The following is a 23149-nucleotide window of genomic DNA, read 5'->3' on the forward strand; positions in this document are numbered from 1 at the left end:
TGTATTTCTCTTTTATACCACAGTGTATCTGTTTGAAAGAGCATTAGAAAATAGCAGGGTATAGTCGTGTCTTGATGTGTGTGTAAAGAGAATAAGCTTTAGAGTCAGAAGGCCTTGGGCAAATCATTCAACCTCTCAGAGCCTCATCTTCAGCTGCAAAACAGAGATAATAAAAATACTTCATAAAGTGGTTGTTTGCATCACAATTGATTTTTTTTTTAACCTTACAGGCATTGAGTATCCACTATGTGCCTAGCAGCCTTAAATTTGAAATACCGACAAAGCCTCCCTCCAGTAGATAATAGAACAGTGCAGAGATACAGACATGTTAATAAATTAAAGTATTATAGATGCTTTTATGGGAAGTAGTTCAGTTCTTCCAGGGGTAAGGGAGAAAGAAGTCAAGAGATGATGCTTGAGGTAACTCAACACTGGATAGTTTAGTCTAAAGGATTGGATTGAGGAATGGGATGAGGAGAGTTGGGGATTCGCATTCAAAAGTAAGAGAATAGCTTGACCAAAGGCTTAGAGAGGTGAAACCATCTTAACTGAAGAAAAGCTATTTTTAAATGACTGGAGCATGGGGTAGAAGAAAGTACAAATTTGACCAGAGATACATCTAAAGAGGAAGGGAGTGGCTGGATTATGAAAGGCTTTATATACCAAATTAAGGAGTTTGCACTTTATCCTCCAAGCAAGAGGGTAGCATTGGAGGACTTGAAGTACAGGAGCAATATGATTAGATTTGTATGGAAGATGGATTGGAGGTACAGACTAGAGATAGGGAGATCAATCAGAAGGAAATGAACACCTGAGTAAGGCAGTGGGAATAAATAAGAAATATGGTAGGGAATTGGTAACTAATAGGATGTGGGGAAAGAGGAAGAGACCTAGGGTAACTCCCATGTTCTGGGTGACCATTTACCCAGAGATAAGGACTACCAGAAGAGAAGAAGCAGACCTGGGGGAAGGAAAAGAGGAATTCAGCCTTGGACATATGAACTTTGAAGAGCATGGGTATTATCTAGATGGAAGATCTCTGTTGGGCTTTTGGGTAGAAGGGTTTTATATCTCAGGAGGGAGGGATTTGAGGGCCGTTGGCATGCAGTAGTAGTAAAAACCATGAGTGTAGGAGTTCACCCAAGGAGAGTATGTAGGAGCTAAAAGAAAAGATTCTAGGGTAGAACCCTGAATTAATTCTCCACTTAAAGGATCATCGGAATTTATGAAGGGTTCTGAAAAGGAATGATCAGAGAGGTCAAAGAAAACAGTGAGAATTGATTGTTGTGACAGTGCAGTTCTTTGTAAACTGTAAAGCACTGTGGAGGTGTAGATTTATTTATTTGCTATAAACAAAGGGATCCCCTGAACTACCTGAAATCCCAGTGATTTAAAAAGTTCCTAAACCTAAGGCTCCACATGGTTTTTGAAAATATAATAATATTGTTGATCAGTGACAAATACCTATTTTAGGTATGCATTCTGTAAGAATAGGGTGTAAAATTTAGGGTCATATAAATGATAATGTGCCACATATGGTTAGTATAAACTGAAATAGCTTATATAAAGGGCTTATTGACATATTTTTAAGGGGGGTATTAAATGTTAAATTTAGAAATTCTGGTGATGTCAGCAGGAATGGAGTCATTTCAGTGTGTTTTAAATTGACTTGGTACAGAATTCCTTTATAGAAAGAAATTCTCCATTTGGCTGGGTTGGAGAAAACTCCATTTGGCTGGGGTGATTTTTAGAGCTTTGTCTTGGAGTGCAGTGTGGCAGTTGGAACCATACTAAGGAGTATGCTGATAAATTCTCTGTGGTTTTTCCATTTCCACTAAAAATTCCTTCCATTGTGGATCCTAAAAACAGCACAAAATTGCTTAACCAGTTTTTGGCAGTATCTCTAGTTAATCCAACCTGAAAAGTAGACATCTTTAAGCATAGGCTGATTTTAATAGTGAATATGCTTTGATCTTTTTTTGTTCCATTTTTATTACTATAATTTTTTAGCAGTGAGAAATTGATCCTTACAGTCTCATATTTTTAATGGTTTAACTTTAAATCCTAGGATGTAGAGACCCTAGGAGCAGGATAATTTTTTTTTTTTTTTTTGTAAATAGAATCTTCAAAACAAGTCAAAGAACAAATGCAAACAATTTTCTGTCTCAGCCAAATAATTTGTCATTATCATTGTAATATTTTTAAATTTAGGAGCCACACTTATTTTTTTTACATTCTAACCACCTGATTATAATTCAGTTCAGAAATTGACTTTTGTCCTGAGCCTTTTAAAGCATACTCCTTTCCACAGTTTGAGATTGCTGTGAAAAGATCACTAGGGAGTAGGTAAGGGAGAGTTTGGCCTTCAGAGAAAAATGCAAATATTTAGGTTTTTTTCTCTACCACTGTTTCTAGTCAACAGTGTCAATATTTTTGGTCCAGCTGAAATTCAGGTGAGGCATAATACAGCATTCCAGGAGATCAGCAGCCGATCTTTGTCTGTTGATATGCAAGTTTTTATTCTGCTGAAGAATCCATCCTGCTAGATGAGTTGTCACTGGGTTGTTCCAGAACAACCCAACTCAGCAACAACAAAACTAATTGATGCAAGCTTGTAGAGAGGAACACTGAGGCTTGGAAGCCAGTGTCTTTGATCAGGACCTCATTTATTAACCTTTCGAGAAGCGTGGGACACATGGTGTCCCACCCATTTTTTATGTCTCTGGAGTTCTTTGGAAAGGAGGTAGCCTGATTATAACATGTTTAGCCTCAAGATGGGAGCCTTCTGAAATGTGTGAAACTCAAGGACCCTGAGTTGGAGCCTCATTTTTGTGTAGATGGAGCGTTGTCTTAAGTGATACTTCCCGGATATGTGAATTTTCTAAATTTTTAACAGGTTTGCCTGTATTTCTGTATTTCTGTGAGATAAGCCTCCTTACAATGTTTCCCAGTTACTGTATTCTCATATGAGAATGTATTTATCACAAGAATAAGCTATTGCTAGTCTTCATTCAGTCATAGTGGCCATTTTCTCCTTTATGCCATTCTTTGTTTCCAGATGTTGCTGGCTCCCTGCTTTTCTAGCTTCTGAACAGTAAATAATGCCTTTGTAGTAAGGAATAATGCATTACAGTGGTACTTTTCAAGAGATTGGAACTCCTATAAGTTATTCTTATCCTGCATTCAATCTTAAGGCCCAGTCATTGCTTCCACATGTAGCAGGTGGAATGCACCATTGTGAGCAGTTCTGTAGTATTCTGGGGCAGCTGTTTCTGCTTCTTAGCTGTTAGTACTGCTTTTGTTATAATGAAGAATACATAGTACTGGTAATTTTCCTGAGATTCAAATTCCTTTAGTTTTATTTATTTGGCCTGTAAGTACTGCTTTTGCAGTAAGGAAGAAGGCATTGTACCATGTTTTGAAAAGTTTCATGAAAAAAATTAAAAGGATAAGAAGAAGGCAACTAGAATAAAGTGTATGTGCAGTCACTGCCAGGTGCCATCATGTTTTACCTCATGTTTTGCAAATTTTCAAGAAATAAAATGTAAAAAAATTTAAAGAACCCAATTTTATCATTGACTGGTAACAGCAGGATTTACGTCATCAAGGGTTTGCTAGGAAACATGTGATCCCAGATAATGAGTATCAAAATCCATAACTCATAACAAAAATTCTGAATTGGTCCTTTAATCAGCATGCGTTCATTAGTGAAAACACATAGTATCAACAGAAAATTCAAAGGAGAAAATAACTAGGTCTTGAAAGGGTTGAATTAACTCAGCTACCTCTTAGAAAAACATCTAGCCTATCATTTCTTCCTCTCTACCATACATTGTTAATTCATAACCTATCCTAAGCTTGAAAATCATTGGAGAAAACACCTAGTATATTAGGTAATCGGTTTGCCTTCTTGTGCTGCTAGGAGGCAGTTTTGGTTTCCATATGCCTGTATCAATTATCTTCTGCTGGAGAACCTCACTCCTATCACTGATAATAAGCATGAGCTGTTTAGGTTTAGTTAATTTGTATGCTCTATACCTGTGCTTGCTCATTTATAGTACTGCCTGGTCTCAATTCTTGGTTTGAAATAAACAAGAAGAGACTCTATCCATTTTGAATGAGCACAGGAGTAGACAGCTTTGCCTTTTTAGCTTCCCATTTTTGTTAACCTCAGTATGCAGACATATTGGGATGAGTTTCCAATATCGTATAGTGAACTCGCCTATACAAATGCAGGTAGTCCCCGACTTAAATGACAGGGTTTTGTTCTGATGACTCCGTGGTTAATTGGTTCTGACATCAGTTGAATACCTTTATTTTTTTTTTAGTTTTCATTATTATCAGTATCTTTATAAATCTGATCTTTGAATGTCTTCATGTGAACATCTGAGTGATAACATCGGCAAATTATGTGCTGCAACATTGTATGTAGTAAGTGTTACTAACAATAAGATGTACAAAAAAAAGCAAACAAATGGTCATTCTTAAGTACGGTTTGTCATAACTTGAATACAGTCATAAGTTGGGGACTACTTGTAATCTGAAAAATGAGTTTACCTTTTCAGAAGTTAGGAAGTGGCTTAAGTGAAGATTCCAACCCATGACATTTCTCTTATTTTAAATAACAGTGTTCTCCGAAATGGCAGTCAGATAGGTTCTGTGCATCCTATCCTGTTCATGGACTAACATGAACACTGGGTGTGATTCACATCGGCCTGCATTTTCCATACTCAGCCTAACTTGAGTCTCCTTGTCATCCACCAGGTGATGAAGGTGGAGAATCAGAACTTCTCGGAGAGGATCTTCCACTTGAACCTTCTCTTGCCAAAGCAGAAAGGAGTCACTTGATAGTGTGGCAAGTGATGTATGGCAGTGAGTGAGGAAACAGATGAATGTGGGGAAGCCGTCTCTTCTGCATGGTTTATTTTTCTCTTTCCCCCTTTATTTAATGCTCTTTTTGTGAAATAAGTTTCACCACATAATGTATGAGCATTTTTTCCCAGTTAACTTTATATTACAAAATCTGTCCACCATAACAATACAGGAGCTAGCTGTTTTACTGCACCAGTGTTATAGGCAATTTCAGTATGTTATGAACAAATCAAAGAATGTTTACTTGCTGCAACCTGGTGAACTACAGAAAGCAATCCAGATGTGGTTTACTCTGCCATGGTCTAATGTCAGTCACTTTGTTCGATGGGGTCACTTTTCAGCTGTCACTAATAATGGAATTAATGGAAAACACTTAATAAATTAAACTGTACCACTAAGTACAATAGCAGAGTTTTCCCCAAAGTATTATAAAACTGACACAAACTAATATCAGGTGGATTATCAGGATTTATCTAAATGTCTTGAGAGAGCTAAAAGCTAACTGTAAATGACTTTACCTTTCACTTTCAAATCTGACAAATCTTGTTTATATCGTATATAAACCATTGTTTTCATCAGATTTTGGGGGGGTTTATATTAAAGAAATTAAGACAACACTATTGAAATAAAAGCTTCCTGTTTCTGACTTACTAGAGCTCTAAAGTCTATGAGGCCTGCTTCTCTGATCCTTTTTTTCTTGAGACTAGACTCATTTTCATACTGACATGTCTAGAAAGTTTATTATTTATAAAACTTAAAAGATCCTCTTCAGCACTGAGAGGATTTTTAAAAAGGAAATTGTGTTTCGTATTCCTCATACCAGAGGATGGACGTGGCTGGCTGAGTTTTTTCTATGTGAAAATTCCCCTGTTCACCAGCTGTTCCTGCACTGCTCTTACCTGGTAGTAAGAGTGAGGAAAGATGTAGAGGTGATGGAGCCTGGCCTAACCAACTGAATGAGGGATATGACTAGAAAAGGATTTTTTCTGTTCTGTATAAAACTGTAGAACAGCCAGTGCTTGGTATTTTGTATGTAAATAACACATTTAAGCTTTTGTGCCCTTTTGAAATTAAAATGTCATCTTCAAAAGGGAAAACTTTGTAAGGGATAAAAACAAAGCTAAGATATCATAAAGTAAAGATTGACATTACATCTTTTTATTCACAAGGCCCATTTTAAAAAATAGATTAGAATCTAGTTTTAACTGATTTTCCTGTTTAATAAGTTTTTAAAAACACAGAGCTGCAATTTTTTCCCTCTCAAGCTTCTTGAAAATGCGATTTACCGTTTCTTATCCATTGATTTAAGCAAAGCTGAATGTAAATTCAAGTGCTATTTTTTTAAACATAAACCTATAAAATAAAGCCCTTCCCCCTAATCATCAGAAAGATTACTTCAAAAAAAGAAAAAAAAAACCACAAATCTCAGATTGCTTAAGCATTCTTAAGTACCAAGGGTTTTTTCTGGACTATCATGCAAAGATATATGTAAAAAGTACATCAGTGACTTTTATTCATATATGTGCTTAGGCTAGATTTACAAAATACATGAGATTTAATGAGCTGGAGGAGGCCTTTGGTTCCATGTGGCCACATGTGTCTAAGCACATTGTGTATACAATAAAATTGTGGCCACTTTAAATAGCTAGAAGAAAAAACTCTTTTGGTAAAAGCTGCATTAAAAGGATAATTTTTTTGCTACAGCTACTTAGTCATTTTTCTTTAGGGCACTAAAACTTAGGCCACTTTTCCATAGCTTGTTTGCTATGTTTTCATTTTACTTTAAGTCAGAGGCATTTTTGGCAGTACCTTAAAAAGCATTATTAAACATTTATTGGAAATGTTGTATAAGTTCACAAGAGAGAGACACCAAAGTGTTTGGGATTTCTAGTCCCAAGAAATAAACATCCTAGAGTCAGACCCACTTGCTGTTGTTTTGCCTTTTACATGTTTGTATGACTGAATGTAATTTGGGGAATCAGGAGTTAAAGATGAAAAATGCAAACATGTTACAATGTTTGTAATTGCTCTTTTTAAACCTACTGGCTTTAGTTAAAGGTATATAGGTGTGTAATTATTTTATCTAAAGATGTCAGATTATTTGTGGCCCCGTTACATCATTTCAGGGACCAGAGAGGATTCAAATGCCTGTACAGTTTTAACAGCTTGTACTTGTGTTTGTCATTTCAGTTAAACATTTTCTTCGTATTGCTTCACACACACACACCACCTCACCCCAAGAACAGGTTTATATTCTTGTATTGTTCATCTTGGTCCAGATGGTAGCCTTTGGGAGAAAACGCCAAAATGTAAGCTTTTGCAAGCAGCAAAGAGGGTGTAATCTGCCTGTAGCTACCATGTCAGGGGCAGAGAAGAGGCTTGAGTACCCATGGTTGGTATCTGTGTAAAAAAATTTTACTCTTATAGGAAGAAAGAAGGGATACCCGAGGATTCTCATTTTGTTGCACTTGGGTCATGTATGAGGCTGAACCATATGAAATTGCTGATATTTGACCATTGGTGATCTACAAAAAAGGCAATATCATATGCATCAACCTAATACTTACTGTAAATTCAGGTTAAAATCCCTGTGAGGCAAAGGGAGAATGTTCTCTACGAACTCAGTTTTGAGAGTGTTTTCTCTAACTCATGTGGATCTAAATTTTTAAAATAGGAACGAATCTTTTAATAGCTACAGCTTGTTGAGAGTATAAAACAATTTTGAGCACAAAATATGCAGCACATAATTTTTCAGATTAAGTGCATTTGCATAGAAAAGCTGAAAATAACAGTCTCTTGGCTGTTGTGTTGTTCATTTCTTGTAAAGGTCTTCCTGTATTTGAGAATAGACCCTTCAACATAGGCTGCCTTCGTAACAAAACAAAACAAAAAATGTCTCTACTGTTTTAAAGAATGTGTGTCGTGCAAATGCTGTGGAACTGAGTATTTATTTCCTTGTGAGTATTATGATGGTTACCAAAGGACTCAGCCAGACTTAGCACTCTTCTTCATTGATCATGTTGAGAAAGGGACTCATTTGGTCCCAGTTTGTAACATGGGAAAAGTAGGAGGAGAGAGAATTAAATGTAGAAATCATAAATGCTTTCTAACAGGGTTATGCTATATTGTAACACTAAGTGTCTTTTTTCTTTCTCTTAAAAAATTAAGTTTTTATTATTAATTTTGTCATAATTTCTTAATATTTGAATATATTTTAACCATTTATGTTCTAAATTTGTTTTTTGTCCTAGACATTTTATCCAAAATTTTACTTGCCTCTATAATCTGAAAAATGGGTACTAGCGTCCCACTTGCTGTCTGTTAGAGGCCAAGGCTTCATTTCTACGAGCAAAAAGCTCACTTAGCAGTGTAGTTATTTCAGTATTTATTTCTATTATGGAACCCCTGGGGTTCGGAATGTAACTTTGTACATGAAATATATATAAATATGTATATGAAACATGTATGAGGTTGAGTGTGTTTTGTTTTTGCCTTTCACTCGGGAACCTCAACTTGGTTCTTATTTGAAAGTCAAGTAATCTCCCCCATCAGACACGTCGCTTCTGAGGATCAGGACTGTCGCCATTTGGCACTGGCTGAAGGTGAGCAGTGGGGAATACTCATGAAGAACATGTCTGCTTGGCTCACGTGTTCGAATGAGACAATTGGGCTTTCTAGAAATGTGGAAGCTCTGAGTCACAATCCACACATGATACTAAGGTATAGCGTTTGCCAAATTACTCAGTAATAATAGGCAGGTTGTAATGTACATTTTAATAATATGGTGTGCTTATTTGGGATCCACTTGTGGGAGATTCTGAAAGGAAGGATGATTATAAAACTAATCATGTGTTAGCACATTGTGAATCCATATTCAGTGCAGCGGTATTTAATCTAGTGTATATTGTCTATGTCTACGAGAATCACGGAGGTCTAACGTGATGGTAAAAGCAGCCCTGAATGGCACGTTAGTAGAACCGTTCACTAGATGAAGGCACAGCCATCTGTCCAGTGAGGTAGATACTCTAGAATATGATGAATAGCCTGGCTTATTCCTAGACTTTACAGGATCTTACTCTAACTGCCCTTTGTCCTCTGGGGCCTGCCAAGTCATTGTTTTGGAAACTGATTAATTCTTTTGAGCCTCATTCAGACATCTTCCTGATCTGGCCTGTCTAGTGAGAGGCAAGAGTGGCCATGAAGGACAGGAACATCAGTTTTAATTTTGTTGGGGGAACAGGGCAGGAGTGCTCCTCATAACTGAACTGTAGCCTGCAATCCCCCCTCCCCAGCAGTAGAACTGTCTTCCAAACCTTAGTGGAGCAATATTGCTTAAGCCTGCAAGCTCTTCCTTAATCAACCCCAGACCCTCATGTTCAGTGTGGGTGTGAAAACCCTGGCTATCACAAAAAGCCATGGATTTAATTTTCAGCAGCTGCCAATTTGTTAGGAAAGCGCTATCAAGGTTTTATAGTTAGGGGGGGCTTCTCAGAATGCCTTAAATATTAGATAATTAATACAATTTAGTTTTAAATTCATTTTCTTTAGTGGTATAGTGGGAAAGACGGCTGCAGACCTAGGTTCTGCCCCTACAGTGACCCCGAGCAAATCACTTTAACACAGCATACCCCAGAATCACCTACAAAGGCATAAAACTCCACCCCAGACCTATTGAATTGGACTGTCTTTGCGGGGTCTGACCCAGCCATCTGTACAGTGTCGTAGGTAAGTAATATGTAGCTTAGATTGAGGGATAGTGCTTTAATATCTGGGACCTTAGTTCTCTCATTTATTAAAGGAGAATGGTTTAGCCGGCTGAACTAAAAAAATCCTAGCTCTAAATATCCCTGGCCTATGACCCTAGTTCTGATATGCCTTGGTTTGTTGGCTCTACAGAGTAGAACCATACCTGATTGCAGTCCCAGGGTTGCCCAATCCGCATGAAGCCATGGGGTAGTTTACTTTTTAAACATCCAAGTATCTGGTGGGTAGGATTTGATTTCTTAGAATTTCCAACTTATCAGAATAGCACTTTATGAAAGACGCCAGATAGTTCAGCTCCTTCCTGTTAGCCCCGAACAAGCAGAGCATCGACTCCCAGCCACAGACAAAGGGTGTGATGATTCGATTTGAGGCCTCAAGGAGAAGGGGACAGACAAGCCCCAGCTCGGTGATAGCTCTTCTCCCAGGGACAGGAAACTTGCTTAAAAGCTGCAGTTCTCAACCAGGCCAGGAGAGGGGAGGGTGGCCAGAATCACCCGGGGAACTTTTCCATAATACACGTTTTTTCCTTCTTCCTTTTGGAAGTATCAGACTCTACTGGTGTATTTGGAAAAAAATAGTTACCCAGATGATGCTGATCCTCCCATAGCGAGCAGCTGTATAAGAGGAACTCGGGAGCCAGCCCAGCTGCATTCACAGCATCTGTTTTCCAGGAGCACAAAGCTTCATTCATTCTTAGCTGGTTATAACCAGCACATGGTGACCTGCCAGCAGGCTTACCCCAGGTTTAACCTAATACCCTTTCCTTTTTTGTTCACAGATAAAGGAAGTTTGGGCTACTTTGAACTTACTGGTACAATAAAAGCTTAAAGGTCTATTTCATCTCCCATTAGTCCACGTTCACTTGGCAAGACTCTTTGAGGATTTTTCATGGAGAAAAGCCATAACCCTTTAATTGTTATCATGACTGACTTCTGTTTGCATAACGTGTAACACTTTTTAAAAAGTATTTACCCCATAAATTTGCATGTGACCCACAGAGCAACCCTCTGGGAGTGTATTATTATCGTCAGGTGATCCAGAGGCCTGGCCAGAGGAAGGGCCTTGCCCACTGGTAAACAGGTCCAACTGAGATGAGTGAAGCCTCAAGTTTCTAGTTGGAGGGTGTAACGAGATTAACTCAACACTAGAGGTTACTTCAGGGTGTTGGGGAAAGTACTAGATCTCAAGTCAGAAGACCTGGGTTTGAATCCTGGCTCTATCATTTCCTAATTTTGTGACCCTTTACTAGTCACTTAACTATTCAGTTTCCTTAATGTAAAAAAGAGAATAGCATCTCCAAAGGGTTCTTTCCTTGGCTAAATAATTTGTGTGGTAGCAATCAGCATGCCATCTGCCCCTAGTAGGCCCTGAACAGCAGACTTATGAAGTTTATAGGTGTTAGGTGTGTGAAGATGAGTTAGACACAGTTCCTACCCTCAAAAAAAAAAAAAGAAAAAGATTCCCTAGCAGAGGGAAGTAGACATGGAAATGATGACGTGTAATCAAGTATTGTAGCTGTACGTGAAGGAGTAGTTGGTGTAGTGTCTACTTGGGCTATTTTGTAATGTGATGAAAGCAAAAGAAATACTGTCTGCAATACCTGCTTCATGCAGAATATTCTAGTTCCCAGTCTGTTCATCAGTGTTCCAGACCTTGTCTGTCTTAAAAGAAGCGGAGGCACTTTGGGCCTATTGGACCTTTTAGGGAATACCTTTCTTTGCCACCCTCCCCCCTCTAATGTAAGAGAAAATGGTGTTCCATGAAAATTAAACACGTGAGATCCATATTCTCTCTTGCATTTAAGAGTTAATTTTATTCCTATGCAGGCACGCTGAGGATGAGGAACACGCTGAAGCATAAAAGTAGTAATAATTTTGACACTTAGATGCTTTCAAAATGTATTTATTCAATATCAGTTCATAATGCCTTATTAAAGCAAACTCACAGACACTACATATAAACGAGTAGAGAGCAAACGTACAGAACTAAATAGATTGTCAACATCAGATGCACAACAGGGTGTGAAATGGTGGCAAGGAGTGTTATATGCTTTCCATGTGATTACAAAGCTTAGCATTACCTCTTTCCCAAGCCAGAATGCAAATCTCCGTCTGTTAAGATTTTTGCAGGCAGGTCAGGTGCAAAGACACCCAAAGAGAGTAGAGTTTCAACAACTCAGATTTCCTCATCAGTAGTATTATAATAATGATATCTCCTTGACAGGATTGTTGAAGATTAAATGGGATAATATAAAGTACATACAAAACAAGTATTTGTATCCTTCCCCCACTAAAGCCTTGATTTCATTTCTTACTATCCTTTCTCATCAAGCTTATTTTCCCCTACCTTTGGCCCCAGACGGGGGACAGTGGTTTCTTTGAGTTCCAACTCTGGGAGTGAATTTTCAACAGTGATGCCCTTATTTGCCTATTGCTACATCTTGGGCCTGCTTATGGTTCTGTGGAAGCAGGCTTATATTGTGTAGACCATTTATATTTCTGTCTTGGAGAGTTTACCTGGGGCTGTTAGTAAGGGACTAGGATTTGGCATGTTCTTTAGCAGAAAGGAGCTCCGTATTGATTCTCAGAGGCATCTCGAGCGTTGTCCTGAGGAACCTGAATGGAGATGAGCAGAAACTGGGCAAAGATGTTTGTAAGGCCTTGAGACCCAGTCCTAGGCTTCAGCCAGTTGAGGGTTTATCAGACCATCCCACCCTATATTAAGGTCATGCTTTTGGGGGCCCACTTTAACAGCCCTTCCTTCTAAAGAACCCTGTGGCATGATATGATGCGAGCCAGAAGTCTACATGTCAAAAACTAAGTCATGATAAAGAATGCTTGATTCTAGCCCCTTCCCTGCCAATGGCCCAGCAAAATCTCTCTGGGACCTCAGTTTCCCTCATCTGTAGAAGAGAGACTTGGCTCAGATGAGCTCTAAGGCTGCTACTTTGTGGGCGGGTCAGCTGTGCTAATGGATTATTAAAGAACTGGCCTCAGCAGTTGAGGTTGTGTAGACTAGTAGGCTTCGTGCCCAACTAGCTCCTAACGTTCACAAACGTACACAGATCCTTAAAGGAGGGAATTCATGTAGCCTACGCCTCTTGGAACAAATGGCTTTGTTTGATGCATCAAGGAATCACTTCTGTGGATGGATGAGAGGAATATGTCCTTAACAGGACACTGTTGCGTCCTCTGGGGCCTAAAGGAGAATCTTCTCCTTCTCCCTTAGGTGCCCATCTTTCCTTCTTGAATCTGGGGAGGGGTCACCAAGAGTCTGCTTTAGGATGGCATCTGAGGCTTCAGAGAACTTCTCCCTAAGTCCTCTGTGGCTCAGAGATGAAGCTTAATTAGGTAGGATCCTGGTTTCCCAATACCACCCCCTCTCAGAGCAAGAAATTAAGGGAGTGGGGGTGCCTGGGAAAGGAGAAGTGAACTTGCTTCACAAGCTGCCTTCCTAGGGAGAGGCTGGTCACTACTCCCTTTTGAACACAAGGTGGTGCCATATTGGTATAGCCTTCCACAGGTCAGCACCCCAAAGACTGCCAGCCCCACATTCCTCCCCTTCATCGTCACTGGGCTTTCCACCCCAGCAAGGTAGTCTAGGCCACGGAGAATGCTTACTGAGGGTCAAATTGTACAGATAAGGTAGACTAGTTCACTTTACTGACAAGCAAGCTGAGGCCCAGAGTAGCTCTTACCCAACAGCAGAAATCAGACTAGAATTCTTGACTCTTAGTTCTCTTTCCACTAAGCTGCCTCTAGATTCTCAGAACCCTGAGTTCTCCTCCTCACCCCTTTCAGTTCATTGGGGGCAGGGCAAACACTTTTTCCCATCCCCCATGAAGGCAGCCTACAGCCCAGGGACCCAAAGGGAGGGCAGGAGGTCCAGAGCTGGGACCACTGCTGAGGTGAGTCGGGGGTTGATATGGGTGAGAGAAACGTTGGCCCAAGGAATAAAAGAAGAGAATTTTTTAAAGCACCCACACCACCAATTTCTGGTCTTTGAAGTTGCAGAGAAAATGTCTGCAGCTGCTGCCTCTGAACAATGCTGAAGGGAACGTCGTGGAATCAGCTTAGTGAGTTGCTTCAATAGAAACTTCATCCAAGGCCGATAATAAATAGGAGTTACATAACTCAGCAGGTCACAGCACCAACTAAGCCTTTTATAGGCCATCAATCTACATTTATTTCCTGGATTTTATAACTGCTGCTGAAAAGGAAAAAAAGGAGGGGTGAGGATTAGGGGGAGAGAACCTATGTGACTAGAATAAGCCTCCAAGTCCACATGGCAGCTTTCACCGCATCCACGTCCAGTCTCCCACACACCACACAGTGCAGGCAGACACACGGCCTCATGCCCCCTGTCCTGAGCTGCTCTGAGGAGCCGTGTGCTTTAGGTTGCTCATTTTCTCTGTGGCCCTCAGTTTTCTGAGATGGCTGGGCTAGATGAGCCCTAGGGTCCTCTAAACATTAGGATCAATAGTGGGGATTAAGGTTGCTTCCCCCCCCCCCACCATCACCAATGTTAGGTGCAAGAAGCTGTTTAATCCTCTTGATGGAGGAGGGGGAAGAGCTTGAGGTCACCACATTGATGGAGACAGGAAAGGACCTGGATTGACGGCCCCCAGGAGGGAGATATGGTGAGGCTGACTCCCCCCACCCACCCAGACACCTGACATGTGGCACAGAGCACAGGGAGAGGGTTAGGGGGTCGAGTGGCAGACGGTAGCATTTGGAGCCTGACGTGGGTGAAGTTCAGGTCTGCCTTCTTCAAAGGGAGTAGACACAGGCCTGAGGGAAAGAAGCCTCTCCCAGCAGTGTTTGCCGTTCTCAATCCTGGGGAGTTTAATGCCTGAGAGGGCTCAGGGCTGCTGCAGGGTGCTGGGGGGAGGGGGCATGAATGCCCAAACTCCAGCTAACAGGCCATACACAGCCTCCTTCCCGCACCACCTTGGCGTCAGGGCGATCCCACCATCTTTTGGAAGCACCCAGTATAAAGCCGGCTGAGGAAGGGAAACCAAATCCGTTGCCATCGATTCTGACACATTGCAGAAAGACGCCTGGGGGAGGGGGATGTTGTCAGGAAGTTTACGACATTGGGAAGTGACAGGGAACTGTAAGGGAGTTGGGACACCAGAGGGCTCAGAGCCCCTGGGAGGAACCTTTGGTGAGCAGCAGCCAGACTCCCTGGCCCCTCTCCTTACGAGCCTGAGCCCAGAAATTTCATCTGGGAATCATGCCTCCAGCAAGAATCACATGTGAGGCCCAGGCTGCCCCTCCCCCAGTCCCTGCAGGAGAAGACTGGCAGAAGGCAGGGGCAGCCTGAGAAGGGACAGAGTGCCTGTATGAGGGGCGTAAGGGGGTGGGCAGCCCACCGGGACTGGTGGCAGAGCTAAGCTATTGCAGAAAAGGTGAAAGGTGTCATGTATCAGGAAAAACAAAATCTCAATAAAGAGAAAAATATTTCACCAGAGAAGAGACGTCCGTGGCAGGAGGTGCCTCCTACCCAGAGCACAGACCCTTTTGTTTGGCCCTTTGTATTTGTGCTCAATCCGTCAGATGTCCTTTGGCCTCCTCTTCCCCCTCCCCTCAGACCTTTGCCTTCCCCCCACCTCCTACCCCCCCCATCTCCCCACCCCCGCCCCTTCCTTTTCAGAAACAGCTGCATGCCTGGGCTTGTCCAAGGAGGCAGCTGGGTTTCCAGAGACACCGCTGCAGGAGGCTCCACCCACTCCCCAATCTGACACCATCACCAAGGTTTGGGAGGTGGTGGTGTCCTCCCTATTGGACAGGTGGGCTAAACTGTGCCCGGACATAGGGGTGCTTTTTAATCCCCCAGACTCAACAAGTGAGCAGTGCCAGAAAGGGTCTCAGGACCCCAGCTTTGCCCAGTGGCCTAACCCCCCACCACCCTCTCCAAAGCTAATCTAGTAATCTATTACAGTATACTTGAGTTGCATAAGCCAGCCAGGCAGAGCTCCGGGGGGCAGGGTGTGGGGATCCTGATTTGGGTACACCAAGCCCATCCCAGGGGAGGAGGTAGTGATTTATTTGGGGATGATTTTGGTAGAGGAGACACTTGCCCTCTTGGCTGCTGAGGCTGAAGGAGAACAAAGTGACGAGCTGAGGTGAGGGGCAGGGAGGGCCTGCCGGATGCTTGACTTGGCTTCGCATAACCTTCAAGGTTTTCTCGGTCATCCCCCTGCCTCTGTGCAGGACTGCACCTACACAAATCTTCTCTCCTACCTGGGTCTTGAGGCTGTATCTGAGGAGGGCTTTTGCCCCCCATTCTCTCCCTCCCCTCTCTCCTTTCCCCTTCATAAGTGCAGGTGAAAGGGGGGATGCCTTCCGTCTGTATGGGATCAGATGGGATGGTGCACATCGGCCCGATCTGATCAGACCGAGGCTTCAGAGAGGTGGAGCTGTGAGTCCTCAGTTTCCTTCCAGCTCCTGCTTTTTCCTTGTTTAAAGGGTTGATAAAGGAGCAGGGGACTATTCTAGAAACTCTCCCAGGCTGGCTGGGGCAGAAACAGCAGGATCATTTCAGAAAATTCTCATGTGAAGGTCAGAGGGTGTCCGAATATGTGTCCACTCTGCCCCTGCCTGCCTGCTAGCCAGTCCCAGGCCAAGGAAGGCCTTGGACAAGGACGGTCCCTTGCAAACATGGCGTACTCATGATGTGCTGGGCATGGCTCTGGGCTCTTCACACACACCACCTGCCTTAATCCTCAAAGCAGCTGTGAGTCGGGTATTTCCCCATTTGACAGATCACTCTTAGACCCAGGTTTCTCAACTTTGGCACTGGATGATTCGATTCTTTGTTGTGGGGTCTATCCTGTGTTTTGAAGAGTGTTTAGCAGTACCTCTGGTCTCTACCCACTAGATGCCAGTAGCACCCTCACCCAGTGGTAACAACCAAAAATCTCTCTAGGCATTGCCAAATGTCCCCCAGGGGCAAAATGGTCCCGTTTGAAAGCAACTGTCTTAGAGGACAGGTGCCCAAGGACAGCCAGCTAGTACAAGATGGGTCCAGGTTTGAACCTAGACCATCTGATTTCTAAAGTGTCCGCCTGCTTTCCTTGCTGCTGCCTCTTTGGGGTAAAAGTCCCTTTGAAAATCTGATGAAAGCTACGGTCCTCTTCCCAGAACAAGGCTCCCACCTTCAATGTCAAGGAGTGTATGGACCCCTGAATGCTCATTCACGGAGTGCCTACCGGGAAAACAGGCCTGGACGTAAAGCAAACTGAGTCAGCCTGCCCTCCTCCCACTGATCCCCACTGCAGAAGTCACACAGGGCCTAGGGATGCAGGAGTGTGTGTTGGGAGAAGGGATGTGAGGGCGGGGTTGTTGATGGAGGCGGCGCCTGCCCTTTTTGGACATCTAAGGTGTGGACACGGCCCTGCGTGCCCAGCAGCCTGAGGCAGGCCAATGTGCTAAACTCACTCATCACCTTGCAGACAGGCGCCCTGACTCACAGGTGGCGAGACGTGACCTGTAGTTGTCCCATCCCAGAAAATATTTGCCATGGCTCAGTGGCCTCAACACTTACCCAGGCATGCCTGCCCCTGAAGGCAGGGGATGGGTGATGAACTCAGGAGGTAACCTTCTTCAAGGCTCCAGAAACTGACGGCAGGGGAGGGGGAAGTAGGAGTGGGGGAGGTGGAGGAGCTTCAAGATCCCAGGAACTTACACTTCTCCCCCTGCTCTGTAGATGTGAAGACACCTGGAACTCAACACCAGACAGCCCTAGTTCCAGCTCTCGGGGCCTCAGTTTCCTTGTTTGTAAAATGGAGGAGTTGGCCTGGATAATCTCTAATTCACACACACTGAGCATTTCCTATGTGGCAGGGCCTGTACATACATTCTATGGTCTGATTCATGCAATGTTCTGTGACATAGGTACTGTGACTGCTAGCCTCATTTTACAGCTGAGGAAGCTGAGACTCAGAGAGGTTAAGTTACTTGCCTAAAGTCACACAGCCAGTAAATGGGGGAGGCGGGTCACATGCCCAGGTCCAACCCAGCTGCATTGTTGGGGATGAGGGTGGTGCAGTGAGAGGCAGATGGGGGCAGTGGCAATGTGCATTAAGGAGAGGGAAGAGTGACCAGCAGAGTGAGGATGGGCAGGGCCAGGCACCCAACCCAGCGTGGGGAGGGGTTGACGATGACTCTGAGGTTCGGCGCCTGGGGGCCAGGAGGGTGGTGGTGCTATTAATAGAAATAGGGAAGTCAGGAGGAGGAGCAGGTTTAGGGCTGGAAGAGGATGAGTTCATTGTTAGACATGTTGAAGCCGATTTGCTAACAGAGGGACATTCAGGCTGAGATCCAGTGCAGTTCAGAGAAACCAGCACATACACAAATACCTCGAGGCCAGCAACTGCCCAGCCAAAATCAGATCCCCAAACCTTTCGCACTCCAGAGTTCCCTGAGCTGAGGCTGCCCAGACAGAAGGGTTTGTGTTGGGTCTGCAGCAGCCCGGTGGAGGCCAAGTTCAGGTCCCACACTGGCCGCTGGGGGTCACCACGGTCGCACAGACCATGGTGCAGCTGCCAGGTGTGCCTGCTTTGGGTGTCGTAGGGAGAGGGACGCAGTGACTTTTAGGGAGCCAGAGCTGCCACTCTAAGGAGGGCAGGGGTTTTTTCCTCGTCTCTTAGGAGTTGGGAGGGGGGCTCACAAGAGCTGCCCTCCAGCTTCAGCCCTGCCCCCACCCCCACCCCACCCCACCCCTCAGTCTCCCAGTCCTCTGGCAACGTTCCCCAGGAGTTTCTGATTAACCTTGAGTCACATTTTGTTGGCCTTAGATCCATTAGGAGGGAGAGGAGAGGAGAGGAGCGGAGCCCCTTCCCCTGAACGTGCCATAGCAACGGCTGGCTCTGGGGCCCAGCCTGAGGGACACGTGTCCAGGGCGCTGGGGCCCCACGACCTGGGGCCGGGGAGCCTGGGAGCAGGATCCCAGCTGTTACAAACCACGTGTCTCCCCTGACATTTGCGTCAGCAGCTCTGCCCTTTGACTTTTAATTTTCGGGAGTGGAGGGTGGAGGCAAACTTGGCAATCAGGGCTAATCATTTGCAATTCAATTCAACCAGCAGTTTATTGGGGTTTGGCCAGGCTTGCTGCCCTCCTCTCAGCTGCCCACACCTCCAGATTTATGGCAGCTGGTAAGAACAGAGGGAAGGAGTGGTTCTGTCTGGGAGACACCACAGTTCTTCTCGGTCTCCTGATTAAGTTACGCTTATAAAAGTGCTTTGAAATCCCCAGATACAGGCGGTGTCCCCACCCTCGGCCCAGCCCAGACCCTGCGCGCCCCTAGAGCTTGTTGGGACACTTCCGGGGGATGGGGCGCGGCACGGGGGTGCCAGCTCCCCGCTGTCCGGGCTGGAAGTGCAGGACTCCGAAGGGATGGGGGTGGGGCAGGCTGTGCGGAGCCGGGGCTCCCCTGGCCCAGGTCCCCGGGCCGGTGTCCGGTGCCGTCCATATTTGGCCGCAGCATTAGCAACATGCCTTCTCGGAGGGGCCGGCCACCAGTAGAGCCATGACGTCGCTTCTCGGGCCTACACTATTTTGGAACCAGCCTTGGGGGGCTGGGGGAAGCAGAGGTGGAGTTTAAGGGAACATATCCTCCTGGCTCTGGGTCAGAGAAGAGCCTGAGGGTGTGTGGCGCGAGAATCGGCCCTGAGGACTTGCTCAGAATCCCCTGTACAGTTAGTTACTCAAATGTTCCCTCTGCTCAGGTTTCCTGCGGATCCTAATCTCTGGGGCCCTGGGGGCTGAACCCCAGCCTCCCTCCCCTGGGTTATTCCAGATGTTCAGAAATCAGCCTTCCATTGAAGACAACTCCTTCCACCCAGGTCTGGTGGAGAACATAGCAGGAACTAGCTCCATGGTTTCCAGCGCTTCAGATTTCTCAGATCACTGACATTTCCAAAAAAACAATGTAGGACCTGACGTGGTCACCAGTTTCTTATTCTGCTGACTTAAGGATGTTAAAAGGAAATGTCGAAGGAAAGGTCCCTTTAACCACACACACACACAATTGAAAATACATAAGCTTGGACTAAAGGGCAGTTTCTCTAATTGAGTAGAGCCCTGGTGGTCCAAGGGTGAAGCGCTCGGCTGTTAAACGAAAGGTTGGCAGTTCGAACCCACCCAGCACCTGATGATCTGCTTCCATAAAGATTACAGCCTAGGAAACCCTATGGGGCAGTTCTACTCTGTCACATGGAGTTGCTATGTGTCGGAATCAACTCGATGGCACCCAACCACAATAGGTCTACCTGTATGAAAACCTATCTTGTCCTTATTTTCCTCATCTTGCTGTGGGCAGATGAGAACATGGCAGCAGCCGGCACTGGGCACCCTGTCAGTGGACGTGTGTTCCAGGAACTGCAGGTCCCTTCCATTCCTCTGCCTGGGCACAACGCAAAGGGCAGCTGGCCCTGCTCTGGCTGGGGGCCCCCTCCCCAGCACCTTATCTCCAGCTCTCTCATGCACTGGTCACTTGTGCTTCTTTACATCTTCGCCATCCCCCCACCCTCAATATTTGCAGAGCAAGAGGATGAGGGACAGTCTTCACTCACACAGCCCCAGGCTGAAGATACTGATTTGGCCGCACATCTTGTCGGCCTCACTGCTGACCGGCTCACGCAGACCCCAGAGTCCACCCCTGGAGAAGTCATGCGGTCGTCACACACCTCTGAGAAGAGCTACTACTTGGAAAGTGCCCGGGTCTGGACTCGGGTCAGGCATGCCAGTGTGTCGGCCACATTCTGGTCGTGACATCTGAGACTAGGCCCAAGGCCTCCCTCCTTGAGCTTCAGTTTCTTGTTCTATAAAGTGGGCATATGAAGTCCTCATCACAGGGCTGGTGTGAGGATTAAATGAGAGGCTGTCTGTGAAAGGACTCTGTGAACTGTAAAGCTTAGACAGGAGTAGTTATTATGATTATTATGGGAAACTAGTAAATGGCTGAAGAAAGAACAGCCCAAAAGCTGATCTCGGCTTCAGGGTGCAAAGACAGTGTTCACACCCACCCCCAGGTCTGTGATCTTGGGGCCCCCTCCAGCCCGACAAAACCGCCTGACCCCAGTGAGTCAGGGAGGCCTGGCCTGGACAAGGCATTCTGCCTAAGTAGGACCCAGCCTCTTGCTGGTGCTCGGAGATGGGGTCTGACATTTAATATAAAGGCCTGTATTTACTTATGGGGAGCCCTGGTGGTGCAGTGGTTAAGAGCTTGGCTACTAACCAAAAGGTCGGCAGTTCAAATCCACCAGGCACTCCTTGGACACCCTATGGGGCAGTTCTACTCTGTCCTATCAGGTCTCTGTGAGTCAGAATCGACTCGACGGCAACAGGTTTGGTTTACTTATGGTGGCCCCACTGTGTGGTTATTGATGACTAAGCCCCCCTAAACTGTAGAGAATTGTGTGGAGGGACTCCTTGAGAAGGAGCCCCTTTTGGGTGGGATGAGGGTATGGAGTCTGAGGGTTCAGGGAGGGTCCAGGGCCTAAAGTTCAAGACATACACAGAGGAGTCATTTTTAAGGGCTACCCCTGACCATACCATGTCCCTGTTGGGCGGGCTCATTTTCCTGGTTCAGTTCCACCACTTACTCTAGCTGTGTGGCTCCAGACACATCTCTCTGCTTCTCTGAGCCTCAGTTCTCTCATCTCTAAAATAGGGATAAGAGTTCTTACCTCACAGAATTGCATGTGAAGGCCCCTGGAGGATGCTCAGTCTGTGGGAGGTCCCCTGCCCACCCTCCCAGGAGGTTCTAGCATAACAACAGCCTCCACAAAGGGAACTGAGGGATCCCGAAGAAATTGAGCCTCTGACTGGGCTGCCTCTCCCCACCCAGAGTGGATCCCCAGCCCCTGCTCTGAAAGAGAGCCAACAGAGCAGGTTTCCTCGCCCCAGCCAGCTCCAGCTCCCTGCCCCCCTCAGCTGCTTGACCAGTTGTCATGAAGTCATTGCCACCTTCCCTGGCCTGCTCCCACCTTCGCCCCTGCCCCCGCCCCCGTGCTGACATCCCATTTGGCAAACAGGTTGGAAAAGCCGCTGACTCTTCCAGACCCCGAGTTCATTGCCTGGTCAGAGCCTGCCAGTCACAGGCTGACCATGTGGGGGAGGGAGATTTGCAGAGTGAGGGAGAGGCCCCTCCAGGGCTTTCTTCCCTGCCTCTAGCCGATCTTCCCCCACCCCCCACCAAGACAGTCCTCCAACATACACACACCTGGACCAACCCGTGTGGCCCATCGCTCCCCACACTTGCTATGCACACCATCCCCTTTACACTCCCACATTAATAGTCCTGCACGTGATCCAATACACGTTACCTACAGCCATCCGCCTGCACAGGCACACACCTACACATGCAGACACCTACACACGTGACTACAAATATAATCCTATGCACTCATACAGGCACACACAGCACTTCCCAAGCACTGCCGTGGGGTGCTGGCCCACACTAGCTCCGTACCGCTGTGGGAGCTCCTGACTCCACCCCTCTGATCTATCCCTGTGTGCTCCATCCGGCCTTGGGGATCCCGCCCAGGCTGAGCCAGACTCCGGGTGGGAGGGTCTCTGAGTCCTTCAACCAGAACCATAGGCAGCCAAAGCTGAAATAGCTCATCTCAGCTGACTCCTTCATTTTTCATTTGTGGAAACTGAGGCCCAAAGACAGCAAGGGGATGTCACGGCCCAAGTCCTTCCAAGTGCTTCCAAGTGTCTGATACCATGGCAGAAAAAGTAGGAAGCATCCAGACTCCATCCCTCCGCACTTCCCCCTCCCCAAGCCTCCTGACTCAGATGCCCCCTGCACTGGGAAGACCTCTCCGTCAGCAGGTCCCCAGCCCATGGCTTCCTCCAGGATGACTTCAAGCTTGGGTGCTGGGTGAGAATTCCACCCTCTCCCTTGGGTACAAGACCATTCGAAGCTGTGCAGGGGGAGCACCACGCTGTTGGGCCAAAGTCTTCACGGGCCTGGGATGTCACCTCGCCTTGGCCGTCCTCAGCAAACCCTCAGTCCAAGGCCTCAGTCCCACAACGCACACACAGTCTGGCCCTCCTGCTCCCTGCCTCAGGCTCCTCCCTGTGACTCACACATTCAGACAGGTAGCAGTTGCCTGGGATGTGGCTCCATCAAAGCATCAAGGGACCCCAGGCACCAGGAACAGACTCGGTCCCCTAGACTGTCAGCTCCACCAGGGAAAAGGTTTGTGCCTAGATCAGTGCCGGGCACATAGTAGCTGTTCAATAAATATTTGCTGAATGAATGACAAATGAATGGGCCATTCCCACAGCCCCAGCCCCGGCCTACTTTTCCAATGGCTCCTCTCAGCCATAATCAAGAGCTGGCTGTGGGGGTCTGTGTCTGTCTCAGACGGCTGTGTGACCTTGGACAAGTCACTTCCTTCTCTGAGCTTCAGCTGCCATCTAAGGAGGAGGGGTGGTTGCATGGGGAATGAGTTTGTATTTTGTGATTCTAAGTTGCTCACCTCTGTGGTACTGCCTC

General features: G+C 45.7%; 1 protein-coding gene across 7 annotated transcripts in view; it reads left to right on the forward strand.

Annotated features, from left to right (window-relative positions):
- Positions 1-11087, forward strand: part of SPAG9 (sperm associated antigen 9) — a 142316-nt gene extending 131229 nt beyond the window's left edge. For all 7 annotated transcript variants that reach the window (XM_004377919.2, XM_004377921.2, XM_023732754.1 and 4 more), the window contains one exon: positions 4765-11087. In XM_004377919.2, coding sequence (XP_004377976.1) covers positions 4765-4880 — 116 coding nt within the window. In that variant the 3' untranslated portion in view covers positions 4881-11087. The remainder of the gene's footprint in view (positions 1-4764) is intronic.
- Positions 11088-23149: the final 12062 nt, after the last annotated feature.

Source organism: Trichechus manatus, unplaced genomic scaffold (genome assembly GCF_000243295.1).
Source record: "Trichechus manatus latirostris isolate Lorelei unplaced genomic scaffold, TriManLat1.0 scaffold00054, whole genome shotgun sequence".
Taxonomy (NCBI): Eukaryota; Metazoa; Chordata; class Mammalia; order Sirenia; family Trichechidae; genus Trichechus; species Trichechus manatus.